General features: G+C 48.3%; 8 protein-coding genes and 1 non-coding gene across 9 annotated transcripts; 5 read left to right on the top strand and 4 right to left on the bottom strand.

Moving 5' to 3' along the window:
• Positions 1–476: 476 nt before the first annotated feature.
• Positions 477–1,884, top strand: BO83DRAFT_362545 (peroxidase family protein; the record flags this gene model as incomplete). Its single annotated transcript, XM_025529517.1, has 7 exons — positions 477–596; positions 657–787; positions 844–866; positions 922–1,088; positions 1,192–1,414; positions 1,468–1,601; positions 1,665–1,884. The coding sequence occupies 7 exons, from the start codon at positions 477–479 to the stop codon at positions 1,749–1,751; spliced, it is 885 nt and encodes a 294-aa protein (XP_025387190.1). The 3' UTR covers positions 1,752–1,884.
• A 148-nt stretch (positions 1,885–2,032) lies between these two features.
• Positions 2,033–3,620, bottom strand: BO83DRAFT_339601 (alpha/beta hydrolase; the record flags this gene model as incomplete). The annotated part of the gene is made up of 4 exons (XM_025528551.1): positions 2,033–2,958; positions 3,029–3,137; positions 3,223–3,355; positions 3,426–3,620. The coding sequence occupies 4 exons, from the start codon at positions 3,618–3,620 to the stop codon at positions 2,082–2,084; spliced, it is 1,314 nt and encodes a 437-aa protein (XP_025387189.1). The 3' UTR covers positions 2,033–2,081.
• Positions 3,621–4,666: 1,046 nt separating this feature from the next.
• On the bottom strand, positions 4,667–6,102 carry BO83DRAFT_446654 (uncharacterized protein; the record flags this gene model as incomplete). Its single annotated transcript, XM_025536608.1, has 3 exons — positions 5,974–6,102; positions 5,217–5,907; positions 4,667–5,151 (listed from the first exon to the last, which is right to left on the bottom strand). Exons 1-3 carry the CDS (start codon positions 6,019–6,021, stop codon positions 4,667–4,669), a joined length of 1,224 nt encoding a protein of 407 aa, XP_025387188.1. The 5' UTR covers positions 6,022–6,102.
• A 1,613-nt stretch (positions 6,103–7,715) lies between these two features.
• BO83DRAFT_438059 (Hsp70 family protein) lies at positions 7,716–8,903 on the top strand. The gene is made up of 4 exons (XM_025536060.1): positions 7,716–8,170; positions 8,239–8,283; positions 8,370–8,439; positions 8,490–8,903. Exons 1-4 carry the CDS (start codon positions 7,805–7,807, stop codon positions 8,603–8,605), a joined length of 597 nt encoding a protein of 198 aa, XP_025387187.1. The 5' UTR covers positions 7,716–7,804; the 3' UTR covers positions 8,606–8,903.
• A 30-nt stretch (positions 8,904–8,933) lies between these two features.
• On the top strand, positions 8,934–9,853 carry BO83DRAFT_379135 (uncharacterized protein). Its single transcript, XM_025531429.1, has 4 exons — positions 8,934–8,998; positions 9,058–9,184; positions 9,255–9,387; positions 9,441–9,853. Exons 2-4 carry the CDS (start codon positions 9,062–9,064, stop codon positions 9,662–9,664), a joined length of 480 nt encoding a protein of 159 aa, XP_025387186.1. The 5' UTR covers positions 8,934–8,998; positions 9,058–9,061; the 3' UTR covers positions 9,665–9,853.
• Positions 9,854–11,820: 1,967 nt separating this feature from the next.
• BO83DRAFT_438057 (YybH family protein) lies at positions 11,821–12,566 on the top strand (the record flags this gene model as incomplete). Its single annotated transcript, XM_025536059.1, has 2 exons — positions 11,821–11,902; positions 12,022–12,566. 2 exons carry the CDS (start codon positions 11,821–11,823, stop codon positions 12,534–12,536), a joined length of 597 nt encoding a protein of 198 aa, XP_025387185.1. The 3' UTR covers positions 12,537–12,566.
• Positions 12,567–13,201: 635 nt separating this feature from the next.
• On the top strand, positions 13,202–13,289 carry BO83DRAFT_t174. The gene has a single exon. It is a non-coding gene; the product is annotated as a tRNA-Tyr (tRNA).
• On the bottom strand, positions 13,241–14,403 carry BO83DRAFT_379134 (sulfotransferase family protein). Its single transcript, XM_025531428.1, has 2 exons — positions 13,699–14,403; positions 13,241–13,630 (listed from the first exon to the last, which is right to left on the bottom strand). The coding sequence occupies exons 1-2, from the start codon at positions 14,365–14,367 to the stop codon at positions 13,373–13,375; spliced, it is 927 nt and encodes a 308-aa protein (XP_025387184.1). The 5' UTR covers positions 14,368–14,403; the 3' UTR covers positions 13,241–13,372.
• A 688-nt stretch (positions 14,404–15,091) lies between these two features.
• Positions 15,092–16,288, bottom strand: BO83DRAFT_314853 (zinc-dependent alcohol dehydrogenase family protein; the record flags this gene model as incomplete). The annotated part of the gene is made up of 3 exons (XM_025527598.1): positions 15,092–15,210; positions 15,273–16,029; positions 16,079–16,288. The coding sequence occupies 3 exons, from the start codon at positions 16,286–16,288 to the stop codon at positions 15,092–15,094; spliced, it is 1,086 nt and encodes a 361-aa protein (XP_025387183.1).
• Positions 16,289–16,612: the final 324 nt, after the last annotated feature.

Here is a 16,612-nt window from a genome sequence, read left to right as displayed (position 1 = left end):
TATTCCGCTAAGATCATGCATCACCTGCCCAGGTCATCGATGGGGAATACACTCCACCTGAGCATCGGTCATATCCGATCGCTAACCTTCATAAGTTACTGGACAAACTAGATTTTGAACGGCACAATAGATACGACATGAGCCTGTCGCATAAGCTGTAATGTCTCCAAAATAGCTCGGGCAATGTGTGTTGGTATTTAGGCAACCCCGTGTAAATGATGAGGCCGGTAGGGTAAGGCTGAGCTAGCACTGCGAGATCCCTACTCATGCTACCCTTACCGATCGCTGATGCAGGTGACGCTTGTGGCGATTCGTCAGGGGCTGCTGTGTAACATGAAAACAAAGCAACCCAAATTTATTACTGTAAGCTACTACATATGACCTGGAGGCCGTACCTGGGTTACATAAACTGTTTAACCCCTCTGATGCGATCTTACTATGTCTTTGTTTCTTATTAAACTTAGCCCTTATTCACGATGCTAAATTATTTCAAGATAGCCGCGAACATTCTGTTTCGATTTCTCAAAGCAGTCTACGATCTTATTTCATTTGGTGTCTACATTGTACAACTCACCATTCGTGACTTGATATTGACTGTGCGTTATAAATGGCCACCCTCATTACCAGAAGATTTGGACCTATTTGCAGTTAAATAGGTCACGAATCCCTTCCTTCCCAATCGTCCAGTCGGGGATGTTATACCCCGTGGGTACCCAGGCCATGGAGGGGTTTGGCCAGAGTACACGGCCCCTAAGCGAGGAGAAGATTCCCGCTCGCCTTGTCCAGGGTAATCGTCAATCCCCCATATCTTTCACATACTAGCTGACCCTAATCTTTGCATAGACTTAACGCTTTAGCTAATCATGGTATGTCAGCCTTCTTTACTAATTTAACCAGTCTTTACTGAGTAATGGCGGCAAGGGATCCTGCCAGATAATGGAAAACGTATTACCTACGCACAATTATCGCATGCAATCCAACATGCATACAACCTTGCACCAACTCTAGCAAGTCAGCTTACCTCTGCAGCTAAGCAGCTGGACCAAGGTCGAGGCTGGATTGATCTTCACGATCTCAATGTCTTGAACGTACGTATACATGAATATCGCCTTGCATGCCTTGTTATTCTCACTGCCAATAGATTCTTCGGCGGGCTTCTTCTAACGCAGGTACTAATATATTGGAATTCAGGTTGTCCAACATGACGCCTCATTTACCCGTCCCGATATCGCATTCTGCCCGGACCAAAGCATCCCGCACACCGACCTGATTAATAGATTACTCGACCACGCGTCAGATGGGAAACACCTATCTCTGACCGACTTTTCCTACTACTCCGGTCTTCGCCGTGCGGAGTGCAAGCGGAGTAATGGCCAGTACACACTATCGGGGAGTTTTATCCACAAGATGATCGGTAATAACTCTGTTCTCTATTGTACATACGGCTATGCTAATCGAATCTTGCAGGATCTGGAACCAGCGCCCTCATGTATTCAATCTTCGGTGGGGATATTGAAGCACTACGGGCGTGGCTTGTGGACGAGCGTTTCATAGATGGTTGGGAGCCGAAGAATAGGGAGGCTCTCGGCCATACAATTGCCGTAAGCTTTTTCTTGCTTGACACATATTTTTTTTCGCCCGGTAATTCTGACATGGGCTTATAGCAAGCATTGACTACCTCTATTGCCGTTGAGTTTAGCATCGATGAGAAGCAAGCGTTGCGGGAAGGAGATGTCTTTTACCACGAGTGAAACATGTGTATAGCTGGCTAACAGATTACTTCCTCTCTTGTCTGCTTATTATTTTCCTCTTTTTGTTCCTGAGTATCGATCAGGGAAGAATGTATAACCATTTGCAAATGAGCGAGTTCTCAACATATCAAACTATACACTTGAGTGATTGTGGTGTTGAATGACACTTAGAATAAGACTAGTATGGGGCCCAACAAATAGGGTGGTAGGCATCGACAAGTTCACCTCCCGCACGGCTGCCAGTAAATCCTGTAGATAAACAGCATCATGCACTGACACACTACAAACAAATTTAAAGTCCTGGACTATGCCCTACATGGACGATATTTCTCACGACAGCTTCGCACTAGGCCCGCCCTTACCACGACGAGCATTTACCGGCTTTAAAACTTTATACCAGTTATCCTCAACCACCAGATGGCTCTTCCCCTTCTGCGCCTCCTCCCACTCCCGCTCCATGCGACGGAATCGCTCCATTTCCTCCCGTATCCAAGCCGCACACGGTTCCACCACGGCCTTGACCTCCTGAAACGGCATCAGATGGCCTAAGCCAGGTAATGTAACCTCTTTGACTCTCCCCTCAGGCAAACCCCCACTCCCACCAACCCCAGTTCCACACCTCTGGATCGCAAGGCGCATCTCGTCGAGGTTCAGATAGGTCGACCCGCCCACGACCCAGAGGCAGGAGGGGCGGAGAGTGGGTAGGCGGAAGAAGGTACTGCGAGGTTCGGGACGGTAGAGGGGGATGAAGGCAGCCACGGGGTCCAGATCGGCATGGGAGTCGCGAGGAACCTCAATCACCCCAGTGGTCGGGTTGCGGGCGTTGAAATTCTGTCGGATTTGGCCGAGAAGGTCATGATGCTTGGTGGTGGTTAGAGTGACAGGAGTACTATTGTTGTTGGTGGTGGAGGATGTGCCAAACTTCGCCTTCACCGCCTCCACGTCCGGATACAGCCGCGTCGGTAAATCCCGGAAGCCGTACTCCGCCATCAGTTTCACACATCGAGGATCCCATCCGTGCATAAACTTGCGGTTGGCTTGCACGGCTGCCTCACGGCTGGGCCATACGTCCGAACGTCGGAGGGTGTAGTTCGCTGCCCCCGGAGGGTCGGTGCCAAACCCCATAGCTGGTGGGCTCAGCTGAATGACGGGGTCCACGAGGAGGATGGTTGTGAATAAGCGCGGGTGGAGAAAGGCCAAGTTCGTGCTGAAAGGGATGGTCAGTGCTCGCTGATGCTGATATTTCTCGGGGTAGAGAGGTCTATTTCAGCACGTACACGATGTTGCCGCCCATGCTGTGGCCGATTCCTACGAGCGGACGGGGCATCTGCTCGCGGAAGTGGTTGATCATCAGGAACAGGTCCCGCGCATGATCCATCCAGGAGCCTGCGTGTGGAGAAGACGTGATTGGTCTTAGAATTGGCATCATTTGGGAGACAAGATGGCTGCTTTGGAGGGGTGGGTTACATACAGTCCATGCTGAGTTTATCCTCATTCAAGACCCCACTGGTGTTCATACTGGCGCAGTCGGCCACCCAGATGCTGCGAATATGGAAACCGGTGGCTTGGCTTAGCAGCTCATCCCAGAGTGGCTCATACAATTCCTGAATTTCCCAATTCGTATGATTAGACCTGTGTGCACCTGACAAACAGGTGCCAGTAAGACCGTGTTACCTTGGGAAGTGCAGCTCCGTGAGCAGCGATGATAGTGATGGCATCGGCGGGAACGGGTTCGGCCTGGTTCTTGGGAGTATACTGCTTGACATGGAGTTCCAGTATGTCTTCTTGGTGAACAGTACTCCCGGGATATTCTCGGATATGGCAGCCGGGAACGGCATGCTCCGTGACGTTGAACTTTTCGCTCGACATTATTAGGCGTGGCTTGTGGGGAAGGGGAGAAAAGGAGTTTGCAGGGTTTGAGCACAGTAAACTACATGCGACTGTCCTATATACCCTGTCAGGAACAAACGACCAGCTGTCAGCACTTGTCCTGAAAGGGCAATCCCCGTGGGGCTGAATGCAGGCATCACCCAGTTAGCGTATGAGCCAACTGGATAGATTGTACGCTACTTCTGTCGGATATAATGATATGGACACAGGTAAGCCTACCGGCTACTGCCTTCGTCTCGGAGCCCACGCCCAGTACTTGGAGACATACCGATGCATCATGCCCTTCGCTGAATTGTACACCCACAATTTGTGCCCGACTGGATATCCAGCTGAACCTGGAATGGTTGATGCAGCTGATCTAAATCGTGCATATATACGCGATGTGGATGGTAAGACTCGATGAAAGGAGCTATCTAAGGTAAAATGGCTGCGTTGGCTCTGACTTGATAACTTCGTCGTAGTGCTCGAGACAAAGACAAGGAATCAATTACTGGAGAAGGTAGGTAGCATACGATCTAAGAACCGGGCGAATTACATGTGCAGCGATTTACGATACGAAAATTGTGCGAATAAGATATTCTTGTTTAAGTTTGTTTGAAAGGTTACATACTAGACCACCATTGAATGTAGCGATGAAGTTCCCTTCCGAGTGTCAAGCTACCCACCCGCCTGATAAGGCCCACCCCCTCCCGGAAGAACTGCTAATGCTAGTTCATGAGCTCAAAATTCTGATCTGGCATTCTGGTAAAGCAATCATCCACAGATGAAGACAACACTTAGAAGTAAATTAGCCGGAAATAACCGAAAGAAATACTGAAGACCTCGTGCTGAATGTTGACAGTTTCAACTCCAAGCCGCGAATCAAGAGCTGTTGGAGTCATCTTCACATCCTGCCTCCCTTGGGTAAACAAGTGAGATAACATTAAAACGGGGGTGAAAAAAAAAATAAATAAATAAAAAGACTCAACAGACCACTGCCACAGGTCTGGTTCAAAAAGCAGCATGTCCCAGTGGCTGAGCAAACGCTAATCTACATCCTCAACATAGACAACCGCTTTATGAAGGATACCCTTATAAAAGGGATCCTTAAGATCTCCGCAACGATACATGGCGGGAAACTCCAAGAAGAGAATTTGGCGGTCGTCAAAACAATGTTCCTTCTCAGCCCCTCCATAATCCTCGGCCAATTCTATCTCCGCCGAAGGGTGATGAAAGGCATGGTCCAAAGTATTGAGAGTCTTAAACTCCAGACGCTCAAGGTGGCATGAAGTTTTCACCGAAACTTCAGCAGCTGACCTGAAGACCTTCTGCATGTCAAGGAAGGCTCTATCCAGATCACATTTATCCGTACTTCTGAGGAGCGATTTCACTAGCTCTTGGCCCAAGATTTCCGCGCATATTTTGTCAGCCACGGAGTCTCGATGAGCGATCATGTCATATCCGAGCTTATGACCTGGGTGGGAGAAGCGAGTAGTCCATAAGCGCCAAAGCTGGGCAGCCGCTGGGTCAGCTACCGGGAAGGTCAGCTATCAGTGGCAGAGCACAGGATGTCAAATGGGGAACACGATTTCTTACATTCACGCATTCTTTCAAAAAGCTCCAATATCTGTGCTCCAAATTCGGGTGCGTTTGCTGCCAACTTCTCTTTATCATCCCCATCATTCACAGGCCTAGGGTTCGGAACAAGGTACCAGAAGGGATTCGTGAAGAACCTGGAAATGCATTCTTTGACAAGCAAAAGATGAACTAAGCGTGTTAGACAATCATTTTGCGATTCTCGGGGAAGACTAGATACAATAGTATCGAAGTCATTCTGAATGCAGTAGCCATCAAGGCTAGAGATGAGGTCTCTTTTCTGCTCCACAGAAAGATTGGCATGATTGCGTTCGGCATGCTTACGTGCCCAGTCAAGAGCCATTCCAAAGGGTCGCTGAATCTCTGCTGGCCACTCTTTCGGATACGCATGCTCGTAGTCAATGGCTCGAGGTTTGCGTACATGGTGCCAATTGAAGCTCTTTTCCACGTGTTCGTTATTGACATCCTCAACAGTGACCTGCGGGTTTGGTCCTTTTTCCGGCAGGGTCTTTGCTTCTTCTTCTAGGTCCTGAGGTTTTTCCGCGATCCCTGATACCGGGTCAACGCCTGTCAACGTTGTAGTTGACTCCGTCTTCTTTCTTCGAACTGGGCTGCTGCTTCGGGTCCTTATACGGGGCTCTCTGGTTTCTTTGCGTCCGGAGGTAGACTGACAGGTACCTGGAGCATCGTTCTAGATACCGAATTATTAGCCCAACGTGTTACGATGGTCAAGGGGCAACTAGATGGAGATTCAAACATTTGCTGCTATGCCCTTTTTGGAAGATGTTGACTTTTTGTTCGGCATGGTTAGAGGAGGGTAAACGAGCTGCTGCCACGGGGGGGAATGGCAAGGAATTTGAACAGAAAAGATAACAGAAGTGGTCAGTAAGAGAAGGTAAGAGAGGCTACATATAAGTCAGGTCTTTTGGGGTACGTTGAAAGGATTCTTTGTCCGTCTTCTTTATTGTAGAGCGAGGTACAGCTTACCAGCATCCTCTGCGGGAGCCAATTACTGTTAGGTGTGACAAAGCTACCGTGCCATCCGTTTTACACACATCATTGTACAACGTACACCCTTGGAGCCCTGAGAAAGTACCATGCAGAAATTGCTAATGATTACCACAAAGCAAAGCTAGCCCAGTACACATTAGAAACCGACGGGATCTTTGGTCGAAAGTGAAGAATGGAAATAGAAAATAAATTATAGTTTTCGGTATTGGTTTCTTCTCATGTTTTCTTCCAAGGCTTCATAGGCTTCATCACTCTCTACCTTAATTTAGACAGTGTTTTCGCTTGCATTTGGGTTGGTAGGAACGGTGGCCACCGGAGAGCTGCGGCCGTAATAGGACAAAGGAGACGAGGAAAAAACGAAGGTAATAACGGGAAAGCAGAGCCACCACCGCTTCAAACCTTGTCACCGTCCCGGTGAAACATGCAGTCGAGCCAGGAAGGCTATTAGGGTCCTGGAAAGTAAATCATCGCTAGTACAGTGCTACCCCTGCCTCTGGTGAATAATTCTTCGCTCCAGAGAATTTAAGGCAGAAGTACTTCCAAGTCCAAGTGTGGTATTAATATCCTATACCTTAAAGTGACATTGACATCTCTCAATTCAATCACCTTCCCCCAGTTCACCATGCAAGCCCCCAAAGCTGTTATTTCCGTGGACTATGGTACCACCGGTTCAGGGATGTATCTTCTAATGGAGTTCATTCACACGGCCAAGTGACTAATGGTAGTTATATAACGTAACTCCCGGCCGCGCCGGCCACCCGCCCGCACCGGCCACCCATCTACTACATACCCACCTACTACACACCCACCTACTACACACCCAACGCAAGCAAGAATGAAGCTATTCAAACAACATTATTATTAGTAAAGTCTACATATTATTACTTACTACGGAGGTTTGAACTTTTGTAGCCAATACTTTAGGGTTTAGAACCACCTCTTTTAGAGAGTAGAATATTAGCCATGTCTTATACTTAAGAGGATCGGGGAGGTGCTCCACGTCAATCTAATAATAAAATTTATTGTATGAGGTATTCTTCTTTATTAGAAGTTAATTTCTGAGCGCTATTAAGACTCTCTTGAACAAATAGAGTGCCGCGTAGTCGATCTTATAGAGTAGAGCATGGGACAGCAAAGAAGCATGTAGCACTGCGAATACTATTAATTTGATATTTCTTTAGGATCTTAATAGTAAGCAGAATCCTGCTCTTCTGCTCAGCTGTATCTTTTGATGCTTTAGACTGTATTGATAGCATGGTTGGTGGTTGAATAGCTTCAAGTAGAGGGGAGGGGGAGGGGGAGGGGGAGGGTGTTTGTATGTAGGAACGCGTTGGGTGTGTAGTAGGTGGGTGGCCGGTGCGGGCGGGTGGCCGGCGCGGCCGGGAGTTACGTTAGCCGTCGGATACCGATTCGTCAATTCCCATGACCCGGAGATTCCCCAAAACACACAGATAGTGAGCCATTGGCCAGGTCACTGCAACCCGACTGAGAGGAGCGGTAAAGTACCATCAAAGTTTGCCTACGGGGCTGAAAACAATGTGGACCGTGATAGTTGGGGTTTTGAGGTGTCGGAAGACATGATATCCTGCTCATGGACTAAACTTGTCTTGGAGGCCAACGCAAATGGACTTGAACTTGGTCAGGGTGGCCTTGGAGATGATGTCTTTCACGTTCCTGGAGGGAAGCAGGCAGACTCCGTCGTCCGTGACTATCTACGACGGCTTCATGACCATATTTGGTCTCAGGAGCCTTTCAAGTCTGTTGGGAATACAGAGGTTGAGTATATCCTCACTGTTCCAGCCTCATTCTCGAGAGGGGCCCAGCTCGCGATGGTTGCTGCTGCGAAGGATGCTGGGTTTATTGAGGGTGATATCAACCTTCTCACGGAGCCTGAAGCTGCGGCGGGATACGTGTTTGAGCAAGGCCTCCTCAAGGACATAAAGGTGAGTGCCACTGGCATCCAAACATTTAAGATATGTCCAATATGACTAATAAGTGGTGGGACAAAAAGGCAGGTGAAAAGGTCATGATAGTTGATCTTGGAGGCGGAACCTCCGTAAGAGTGCCCATCCATCTCCCCCTCCCCCACTTTCTCCCGCTCGAATTTCAATTTTTCCAATAGCTAACAATTCAGTCTCAAAGGATGTGAGCTCGTATATGGCACTCCAAGTTCAGAATGGCTTGCAACTACAACAGTTGTCGGCCCCCCAAAGTATTGTCTGGTTCTCCTAACTTACCGCCACGTGTACTAATGCGTACTAGGTCGCAATATTGGGGGGACCAACATCGATAGAAACTTCTCTTCTCTTCTAACCGATCGATTTGATCCGGAATTGCCACCCTTCCTTCTAATCGAACTGGGCCGTCCAGTCGACTGATGAGAGAGTTCGCACGTTACAAGAGAGACATCACTGACGGCGACGGAAATGGGGAACAATTTCGAATTCGACTGCCCTTGGGTATCGTCGACCCTAATCCGCTACATTATGACGTTGACTACAGCGAAATCATCATCTCAATGGATGACTGGAGGGCCGTTTTCAACCCTGTCCTGAAAGAGATACTAGAATTTATCCGAGACATGTACAACGCTGCGGGCGGTGTCCAGGTGATTAGGAATTGGGCTCTGGAAAGAGAATAACTGACTGACATATATCCATCCCAGTACGTGGTATTCGCGGGGGGGGGGGGGTGAATCTTCCTTGGGTCCAGAAATACTTTCGGAAACTCCTTGTCGCAGAACACATTTCTGTGATTTTTAGTCCAAACCCGTGTGTTCACCTAGAGACCTTGATTCTGCGACATGGATGGTTAAGCTGACTCCTGGAAGAGAAATGGCCGTCGCAAGAGGAGGCGTCTGGTATGCCACCCAGAACACCCCTCTTTTGGTCGAATGCCCTCGACACTATGGCGTCGCTAAACCGGGTGACAATACAATCAACTGGGTGCTACACAAAGTACGACTTATCTTCCTCACATCTCTACCTTAGGTTCGAATACATTACACTAACAGTCAATCGACCTTAGGGGCACCGATACGCGACTGGTCACACCACACAGGTGCAATTACGCCATATATACAAGGCAACAGATCCCGAATCAGTCCTGATTTCCGTGTGTGGGTATAACGGAACTTGCAGCCCAATTTCTTTTTCCGATGGTAAGTTGATCTGGCTTAACGAAAAGCTGACCCCTTGTTGATTGATAGCCTAGGTGTGGAAATACTTGGAATGTTCGTACTTGATCTCTCAAAGTTGAATTTGGCTCAATTCTGGCATCGGGAAGATGACCATGGGAGGACCGAGTATTCCATCAAGTTCACGTTGGAGTTCGAATGCGATGTTAGCAGGAGTGCGCTTTATGTTAGGGCGCTCAGGCCAGATGGTTGTTTGGTCGGAGAGGAGATGAAGCTGCCGGTTAAGCTCACGTTTCACTGATTGGCCTTTCTATCACGTTTCTCTCTATTTTTACTCTATTTTCCTACGTCTGAATGGCTTATGTGCCTGTTAATGATTGCCTTTCGGTCATATTTTCATTTCCATTCTCAAACGCAGACTGTCTGTTCTTTTTCTTTCGTTTTCTTTCCGCTGCTGTTCTTTTCCTAAAGGGGTTTTGCTAGATCCAATGATAAACTAGTCAGTGCATTCTACAGTTTCGATACATATCCCTTGGCTGTGATGAAGCCATCCGCAACGATGTGATACTGTATCTATGACGGTCTGCTATGGATTGAGTAGGTTTGAAGCAGCACAAAGCAATAAACTCCACAACACGGTAATAGGGCTCATGCAAAAAAAAAAAAGAAAAAAGGAACAGCAAATGAAAGAAAAAGCCAGCAAATGGAGTCTAGGCTCTCCGTATGAAGGCAGCCAAGTGTCAGTATCTTACAACACCACCCTGAACGCAATACTAAACGCAATACTAAACGGAGAGAAATTGTGACCGCAAGGGAATTGGTCGAGAGAAGGGATACCAATATGTTGCTACAAAACGCAGAGGTGTTGAGTGAAAAGACAATTTGGGTGGGGTAGTGAATTGGCTACTGTCCTTTGACCTATGGAGAGCATGTTCCCGGACAATTTAGTCCTTTCAGTCATCGGGCCATCTATTACCAAAGTTCCTGATGAGAAGAAGTTGACATATCATCCTACCCCGCCAGACGGGGATCCGTAAGAGGTGTGTTTTCATTACATACCTACTGGTTGGCTTCTTGTGCGACGTCGCGTAACTTGAGACACGGGAAGATAGTCAACTCGCATAGCCACATCCTCCATCAAGATTTGGTGAAATTTCAGCTCTCGTGTCGGTAAAATATAACTTAATTTGCGCAAACCTTGTGGGAAGATACTTCATCGCCTCTGAAAACTAATGAGCCATGCTATGGAGAACAGTCGGCGGGTATGTGAAGGACTGGGGCTATCTCTTTTCCTGGAGGTTGAAGTTGACGATCTATTACTCCTTATACTACCGAATTTCAAGATGTGGAAACTAGAGAAGAGTAATCTGTGCCGTGATATTTCACTCTACTGATTGGCTGCAAACGCCGGGGAATAAGCCCGGGTGAAGGGTGGAAGGCCTAGCTACTTCGCACATAGTGAACCGTTTAAACTTGGAAACTAAAAGTATTACCGGGACGGATATGTACGAGAGTAGTGTACACAAGTTGTTTGCTTCTGCTCTTCGGAGTTTCGTAGAAAAGAAGGTTTAGAATTTGCACCATCGGTCGCCAAAGGCCAAAGCCGAAAGCCGGTGGGCCTGGGGAGTGATTCCGGGGGCTACTCGTAAGGTTCCTGTCTGTGCCCATCGCTCATAGTCCGAAACCATGCACTGAGGTTGATGGTGAAGCCCGGGCTTGGCTCGTGATCCATTTAGCTGGTCAGCAAACCGGGGAAGTCTTGATCGACCCGCGAAAAATGCAGTACTTTCTTTTCACCATTGAAGTTGCAGATCTACCGGATGTGGCTTTTTGCGGGTTGTACAATAATATTGACATCTGACGCTTTGTTTGCTAACATTAGGCAATAAACCCTGTTAACCGGTGCGCGTGATATTGGTGCCCAAGCAGCGTGCGATGAAGCTTAGGAGTGGTGCATCTCTGCGGAAAGAATGGGTGCTCGTGGGTTTCTTAGTCCTGGCCTTTTAGGTCTTTTCATGGGTTCCCGCTAACTCTGGCCAACAAGAAAAAGGCACCCCACTCTTGGTATCATGTGGGACGTTCCTCTGAGGTTATGCTTCCAACTCCGAATTTCTTACCGTACGGCATCTGTGTCCCCCAACCTTATGGCGTACTTGAACATTTGCTCTTGAGGCAGCATTCCGGTTTTGTTGGTGAGGTATAGTGACAATGCGCGCAGCAGTTAGATTTGCCATACACCCCCTAAATCGCCAGAACGCCCCGTCTAATCTCAGAATCGAAGTCATTGAGTCATACCAGCTATATCCTACCGCAGTATCATAGATTTTTGATGGACACTTTGAAACGTAAATCTACACCGCATATATCGAAAACATCACGGCATGTACTCCCGTAGCTTCCCGGTCGGAGATACTGCGTAGCTTGACCCCATCCTCCCATTTCCAAGCACCGCCAGCCATGGATTGTGCCATGTTCAGCACAGTACCTGCTATACAAAATTGTCCAGATGGCTACGACTCTTCCAAAAAGCCTCCAATTTGTACCTTATGAGATGCCAAACCCCCACCTATCAAAGTGGGGGTACCCGTTCCTGGACAGGAAGGCCACATATAAGGAAGGCTAGATACTCAGTCAGTGAAGCTGGCTGGATACCAGTAGCCTTCTTTCAAACTCCAGGAATCAGCAACTCATCAGTAGGTGCTCCCACGATTAGTATAAATCCTTTCTACGGCAAGGTCTTGGACTCGATTGCAGTGTCTCCCATCGACACCGACGAAATTTCTGCTCTCCTCCACGCCTACGGCAAAGCTCTGAAAAGCCGGAATGTGGACGAAGCAGTCGCTCTTTACACGGAAGACGGGGTCATCATGCCGCCGCACTTTTCGGCCAGTACAGGCACTGAGGCTCTACGCGACTCATACACACGCATTTTTGCAACCATTCAGCTCGTTATCACCTTCCAGATCGAAGAGATCGTTGTTATGTCTCCGGAGTGGGCTTTTGCCAGGACGACGGCTGAGGGAACGAAAACGATACTTGCCACCCAGGAGTCTGAGCCACATGCGAATCAGGAATTGTTCATCTTGAGGAGGGAGCATAGGAAGTGGCTTATTGCTAGATATGCCTTTTCTAGCATGAAGCCGTTGGTGCAGAATGGGATTCGACGGAGTTAGGATTCTGGGTTAGCTGTTGATGTGTCGGAGATGGATGATATTTTGATCGGGCTTGTAAGTTATAGCTTTGCAACGACAAAAAAGTGAAGGGAAGAAAACACGTGTTTACAAGAGAGAGCCGTTACTTGTGATTGTCGATCAGTACTTCTATGTTCGGGGCAGCAATGATAGTCTGACCTTTATTTTTTTAGCCGGCCTGGGGTCTTTTGAGTACGAGCCATCTTTCCTTTACCTCTAGAACAGTGTCTCTACCTGGCTCGCTTGTGTCTAATTTAAGGCTTTGGAGTACTAAGTAGTTGTATGGATGTTCTACAATATTACTACTAATACCAGCTGACATATTTCATAGCACAGTCAGTCACATCACGGTGCTGCTCTAGTAACATCGCCTTTTTAATCCGACCGGGATCGAATATATATATTGCAGTAGCTGAGGATTGAAGGGTCAGCAGGTCCTCAACGCGACAACCTATATTGCATTACCTACTTGGAAGCCGACAGCAGTAATTGGGAATATTGAACCTGTATCTTGAATGGCTCACGGATATTCAGCTTTGTAGTTATAACTAGTGGGGCAGGTGAACGACATGACTAGATACTGCCAATTTGCTATAGGTTGAACGATTGGAATATAAAACCAAAACAGGGAGGTTCTTCCATAGCAACCCCCGATGGTCTAGTTGGTTATGGCGTTCGGCTGTAATGGGTATTATTGTAACCGAAAAATCACCAGTTCGATTCTGGTTCGGGGGATTCTATTTTTTTCCATTCAATCTTTTTCTCGCTCAGCAGTCCCCAAAGAAGCTATTTTTACCCGCATCTGCCCTCAAAATTAACTACTTCGAAAATGACAATGACTCCAAGCATTGCCTCATAACCATCGGGACCTCCAAGATCAGACTTTGCCATGCTTGTCTCTTCTTCACCCCCAACATAATAGCAGTCACCAACACTCCCACCGAAGTGGCACAGCATGCAAAATTAAATAGTCCTCGTTTAACTCTCGGCTGCACTATACTTTGGATGTGCTTCCGAAAAGCTGCTGGGTTATTGGTGTTCGGGAACGGCTCATCAGGGATATCTTTACCCAGAAACTGTAGCCAACCACATTAATTGACACACTCTACCAAATCATTGACTTATCACTCAAGGCTTGCCTTACCTCACACAAAGGACCCCATCCATCTTCAACATCCCACTCCAACAGTCTCTCCTTCGGCACAAGCCCTCGAATCATCAACCCATGTTCCTGATACACCCTTTTCCCATGTTTCATCAGCCCCTCCTTGGTTGTCCGCCCATGAAACATGGCGGGATATCCGATCGTGTAGTACAGCCTCCAAAGCCAGTACGCATCCGCCGTGAAAATGCGCAGAAACCAGACCATCCACTGGTTTTCACCCTCTGCGACCAAGGTGTTCATGGCGCTGCGATGCCAGGCATCCACGTCCCGCCGCGTATTCAATATCACCTTAGCCTCAGGATACGCCTGGATCATTTCCACGCTGAACATGGCGGCTGCTGTGTCCACCACTGCATCGCAATGCCCCAGCAGGCAATCGAACTCATCGCGAGTGATCGGGGCGTCGCCTGGCCCTTGCACGCCCGAATACTTCCGCTCTGCTAGGTGCGCCCAGCCCTGGGCATATGGCGGGTCGTCGAAGACAATGTCCCAGCCGTGATAGGTTTTGAAGCCGAGTTGGGTGAGCGCGCGGCTGAGACTCTCTGTTCCGGATCGTGGTAGGCCTACGCAGATCACCTGCAGTGGTTTGGTCCGGATGCGTGGTTGGGGCACGGGGAAGCTATAAACAGCGCCGCGCAATGTTTCCATAGTCGGAAAGATTTGGGAATCGTAACAAGATATGACTGACACCAAGAGAATAGAGTGTAAAGATCTATGGGAGGCGAGAACCGAGTTTCTTTATACTTGTCTCTGCCACCATCCTTTTAGTGTATCCACTACAGACTGTGGGAAAATCAAACCACCCATTGGCCACTTATCCTTGTTCTGGCTGCCTAAATATAATGAGGGCTCACGACACTGTGTGTATTTGGTTGGTGAGTATTCACAGCCCGAGGTAATAAAGGGGCGCATGGGCCTTCTTCGTCGGGTTGGGCAAATGAAGCTTGAAATGGGGCTGAACGAAAGGCTAGACGCATCAACCAATGAGTTTTTGGCGTGATACAAAGTGCCCACTTCTTGGCCCCACGGACTCATGATTCCTTTGTCTGTATTGCAGCCCCTAAGCATAGCGCATTGGTTGGGATCTCCGTGCTGCTGTCGCGTTTTTAGCTACCAATTCCACCACCGAGCACCAGATTTCACCAAGCACCAAATTTATTTAAGAGCCGCAATTTACGCGACCGGATATTGAAGTAACAATAGCCTGATGATGATGGGGGTGTGGCTAGGACTTCCAGACTTACTCGGATCATGGAAGGATTTTAGTGCTCTCTGTCTCGATAGAGTTGCCTGTCATCGTAAAACAACCAATTGAATGAGGCTAGCGTATGTACACATCACTGGGCTTGTAACCAACTGTATTGAGTGGTACCTAAAAGACAATAGCAGCCTTGACAACTGACTTTCGCCTCATCGCATCAAGGCACATCTCCCACTCATCCAATTTGAATGTCTTGTTGACAATTCCAGACACATTAACTCTTCCACGATCTGTGTATGCGGATCTTCATTAGCCACTGATTCCCTGTACCCCCCCACTGCACAAAACTCACCAAGATAATCGATGGCAGCTGGAAATTTGTACGTCTGACTGAAAGAACCCAGGACATGGATCTCCTCCTTGAAGATCTTATTCGGTGACAGCGAGATGCGGCTCTCATCATTGTAAACCCCATACACTACCAACTTTCCACCTTTGGTGACAAAGTGTAGGGCGTTCTCCAGAACCCTTTCACTACCCGTCGCCTCCACAACGATATCAAAGCCGTACGGATATTCCCTTCGTAGCTGCTCCAACCTAGCAGCCGCGGCGTCTTCTTCTTCCCTTGGCAGCTCGACAAACTCATCCGCAGCATCAAGAGACTTGGCCAGCTCCATCTTCAATCCGGCCGGTGCAGCAATAACAGTACGACAGCCACCATTTTGGCGAAGCAGTTGAGCTAGCACTAGTCCTGTCGGACCGGCGCCGAACAGAAGAACACTGGATCCCATTTGTGGGGATATCTTATCCAGCCCGTGTGCCGCACAGGCTGCAGGCTCCAATAAGGTGGCATCGGCGTCTGACAGGTTCTTGATCTTGAATACGCGATGCGCAGGGTAGGCGGCGTATTCGGCAAATCCGCCATCGACCATCACGCCATGGGCGATAAAGTTCTCGCAGAAGAGCTCTTTGCCTCGGCGGCAATAGTGACAGTGTCCGCATAGTTCCGAGTTGTCGGCTACCACGCGATCCCCTACTGTGAAGTCAACGACGTCGGTGCCGAATGCTGCGACAATGCCGACGGTTTCATGGCCAGGTACTAGGGGGAACTTGGGTTAATCAGTTTCGGTTCTTGGTCAGTCATAGATGTGTTCCTACTTGGGCTCCGAATTCACCCTCATGGATATGCAGGTCGGTACCACAGACACCGCAGGCTTTCACTTTGATCTGGAATAGTATGAGCCATTGTGTATGATCCCTGATGGTTTTAGGACATACGAGGATATCGTGAGCACGTATGCTAGGAAGCTCCTTTTCAACAATGCTGAATTTTCGAGCTTGGCTATACTCTACATTTCCGACCGTCATATCAGCCGTTTTGCTTGTTGGCCAGTCAAGAGAATGCGACCCGCACCTAGTGCCCTCATGGAGCGGGGTAGCTCGAAGGTATCCATAGAGTTCATACGAGATTATTGGGTAAATGTGGGCAGTAGGTTGAATATCTATTATTGAGGAATAATCATCGGCGCATATGTCTGCATTCGGAGGTGGCTGTTATATCTCGTCAGAGAATGTGAGCGTATGGAGGCGAGGGTAGTGAACTGTAGAAACGCATGGGCAAGATAAAGCAGGATGGAATCTTCACAACAAGCCAGGGGCTCTGAACGCTTGGTAATCCAATGGTAGTGTAGT

Source organism: Aspergillus eucalypticola (genome assembly GCF_003184535.1).
Source record: "Aspergillus eucalypticola CBS 122712 chromosome Unknown BO83scaffold_15, whole genome shotgun sequence".
Lineage (NCBI taxonomy): Eukaryota > Fungi > Ascomycota > Eurotiomycetes > Eurotiales > Aspergillaceae > Aspergillus > Aspergillus eucalypticola.
This window is presented reverse-complemented; position numbering and strand designations above follow the sequence as displayed.

Bases quoted from the DNA above. Each gene is read 5' to 3' on its own strand.
- BO83DRAFT_438059 (XM_025536060.1), top strand. From the start codon at position 7,805: ATGATATCCTGCTCATGGACTAAACTTGTCTTGGAGGCCAACGCAAAT. The intron at 8,284-8,369 runs GTAAGAGTGCCC...TCAGTCTCAAAG, and splicing joins ATCTTGGAGGCGGAACCTCC to GATGTGAGCTCGTATATGGC. The intron at 8,440-8,489 runs GTATTGTCTGGT...AATGCGTACTAG, and splicing joins ACAGTTGTCGGCCCCCCAAA to GTCGCAATATTGGGGGGACC.
- BO83DRAFT_379135 (XM_025531429.1), top strand. From the start codon at position 9,062: ATGGCCGTCGCAAGAGGAGGCGTCTGGTATGCCACCCAGAACACCCCT. The intron at 9,185-9,254 runs GTACGACTTATC...AATCGACCTTAG, and splicing joins TCAACTGGGTGCTACACAAA to GGGCACCGATACGCGACTGG. The intron at 9,388-9,440 runs GTAAGTTGATCT...TTGATAGCCTAG, and splicing joins CCCAATTTCTTTTTCCGATG to GTGTGGAAATACTTGGAATG.
- BO83DRAFT_379134 (XM_025531428.1), bottom strand. From the start codon at position 14,367: ATGGAAACATTGCGCGGCGCTGTTTATAGCTTCCCCGTGCCCCAACCA. The intron at 13,631-13,698 runs GTAAGGCAAGCC...GGTTGGCTACAG, and splicing joins GATGGGGTCCTTTGTGTGAG to TTTCTGGGTAAAGATATCCC.